We start from the raw sequence: 2,182 nt of genomic DNA on the forward strand, positions 1-2,182 counted from the left end.
CTTCTTTTATATTTCTCAACATAATTACAGCATTGGCTTAAACTTTTTTTTTTTTTTTTACAATTTTATTATAATATTTTGATAATAAAGCTGATTTTTTAATATAAAAATAATAATTTTATAGATGTTATTGACATAACATCTGAAATAAAAAATATCTTTTATAAAATTAAAACAGGCTTTTGTGTCTCTCATGCTAAAAGATGCCTCCCAACTCCCAAAGCTGCACTGATATGTTGACTGGATGCTTAACCAACTGCAACAAGAAGATTCCCACCTCTCTTCAAATCAAGGACCGTTAAAATCTTGTGAAAATTGCTTATATATAACAAATTAAGCCCTCCTCTCCCAATCCATTTCTTCATCTCCAATGGAACAAGCAAAGACATTGTTAAGAAATCCATCTAGTACTCATCAAGTAGATGACCGGAAATTCAAATCCAAGCACCTCGAAGCCGAGAGGCGGCGCCGTAAGAAACTCAGTGATCGTCAACTAGAGCTACGATCTTTAGTCCCCGTCATCACCAAGGCAAGATTTTCTATCAGGAAAATACATATTAATTATCAGTATATATACATGATTTACTGACTAAACTTTTTTCTGTTGATTTAGATGAATAAAGCAACCATAATCACTGATGCAATCGCTTACATTGAAGACTTGAAAAAATGTGTTGAAGATCTCAGCGACCAACTACTCCAAATGGACCGGGAAACTTGTGTACAAGGAGAGAACATGAAACATGGGGAGACTAGCAATACTGAAAGAGAGATGAAGAATTGGGGGATAACAGTATGACTCTGATCATTTCGGGTTAATTGTCGTAAATTTTTGAACTTTTTTACGACTCTTGATCATCAGATAATTTGAAAGTATTTTTTTAAATCATTGCAGCAACCTGAAGTTGAGGTGATCGACGTCGATGGAGGAAGGCTATGGATAAAGATGATTTTCGAGAAGAAGAAGAGAGGTGGCCGGCTTACTAAAGTGATCGAAGCCATGGCTATGCTCGGATTCGATCTTCTTGATACCAGCATTACCACATCCAAAGGAGCGGTTCTTGTTACTGCATTTCTGGAGGTACACGCTAGTCTGTCTAAGTACCGACAAATTGATCATATGCTTCAATATGTTATAAGTCGAAGTTTAATAATTTTCGCGGAAAATTATTTAGGTCATCCATGGTGGGACGTTCCAGAATGCTGCCCAGATCAAAGAGTTCTTGTTCAAGGTCGTCCGGAACGTCTAAACAAGACAATGCATGTAATCGCATCAATCGGTCGATTAACGATTATTGGAGACGGGTAGTTGATTTAATTTATAGGATTCGCAAATCAATTAACTAGTTGATTAATGGGATTATATTTTATTTACAAAAGCAACGTATATATTTTTCTGAAGTTTTTACTTGTTAAACAATTTGAAGAAACCCTCTATATATGTTGTCAGGAATTATTATGAACAAATATATCTGACACTGACGCTAAATCATATTGTACTGTTGAAAGTGATTTGATTTCATCTCTAACAGAAAGCACCGTGCAGGATCATATATATATATATATATATATCTATGGGGTTGAGTTAATCCCGAGTCTCAATTTTAATGTGGTATCAGACCTCAAGTTCCACTTTTATGTGTTAGACTGTCAATTTTTGGTTCACTCGTTCTGCTCATATTTGCGTCATTTGTAAACTTCACGCTCCAAATATTCATTCCTGAAAATGAGAGGGGTGTGTTAGTTGACCCACATCGGTTGGATAAAATTCCTGGGAGTTGCATATATGGGCTTGGACAATCATCTCCTTGAACTAGTTTATGGGGTTAAGCTAGTTTCAAGTCTCAATCTTAACATGATATTAGAGACATGTGGATGGTTAGGTTTGAGTTTTCATATTTTCCGTATCATCTTCATTTATTATATTCACCGTCATCTCTATCGGATAATTAATTTCATCCGCATCTTCAGTCCTCGTCTTCGTCCTCGTCCCCATCCTCATATCCATTGCAAGATTGAATATGCATACTCTACCAAAATATCATATTACGACATATAATATTTTCTCAAATTTAATTTATTTTGAGTAAGCTATGAATATTTACTAAATTGTTGAAAACAATAAGGAAAAAAATAAATATAAAAATTATCAAATTACACAAATAACAAAATATTTGAAACA

The 2,182-nt window shown here is 34.4% G+C and overlaps 1 protein-coding gene across 1 annotated transcript; it reads left to right on the forward strand.

The window, feature by feature from the left end:
* Positions 1-430: 430 nt before the first annotated feature.
* LOC142537965 (transcription factor DYT1) lies at positions 431-1,250 on the forward strand. The gene is made up of 4 exons (XM_075643415.1): positions 431-529; positions 614-793; positions 896-1,081; positions 1,176-1,250. The coding sequence occupies exons 2-4, from the start codon at positions 614-616 to the stop codon at positions 1,248-1,250; spliced, it is 441 nt and encodes a 146-aa protein (XP_075499530.1). The 5' UTR covers positions 431-529.
* Positions 1,251-2,182: the final 932 nt, after the last annotated feature.

The sequence above is a fragment of the Primulina tabacum genome, chromosome 2, assembly GCF_025594145.1.
Source record: "Primulina tabacum isolate GXHZ01 chromosome 2, ASM2559414v2, whole genome shotgun sequence".
Lineage (NCBI taxonomy): Eukaryota > Viridiplantae > Streptophyta > Magnoliopsida > Lamiales > Gesneriaceae > Primulina > Primulina tabacum.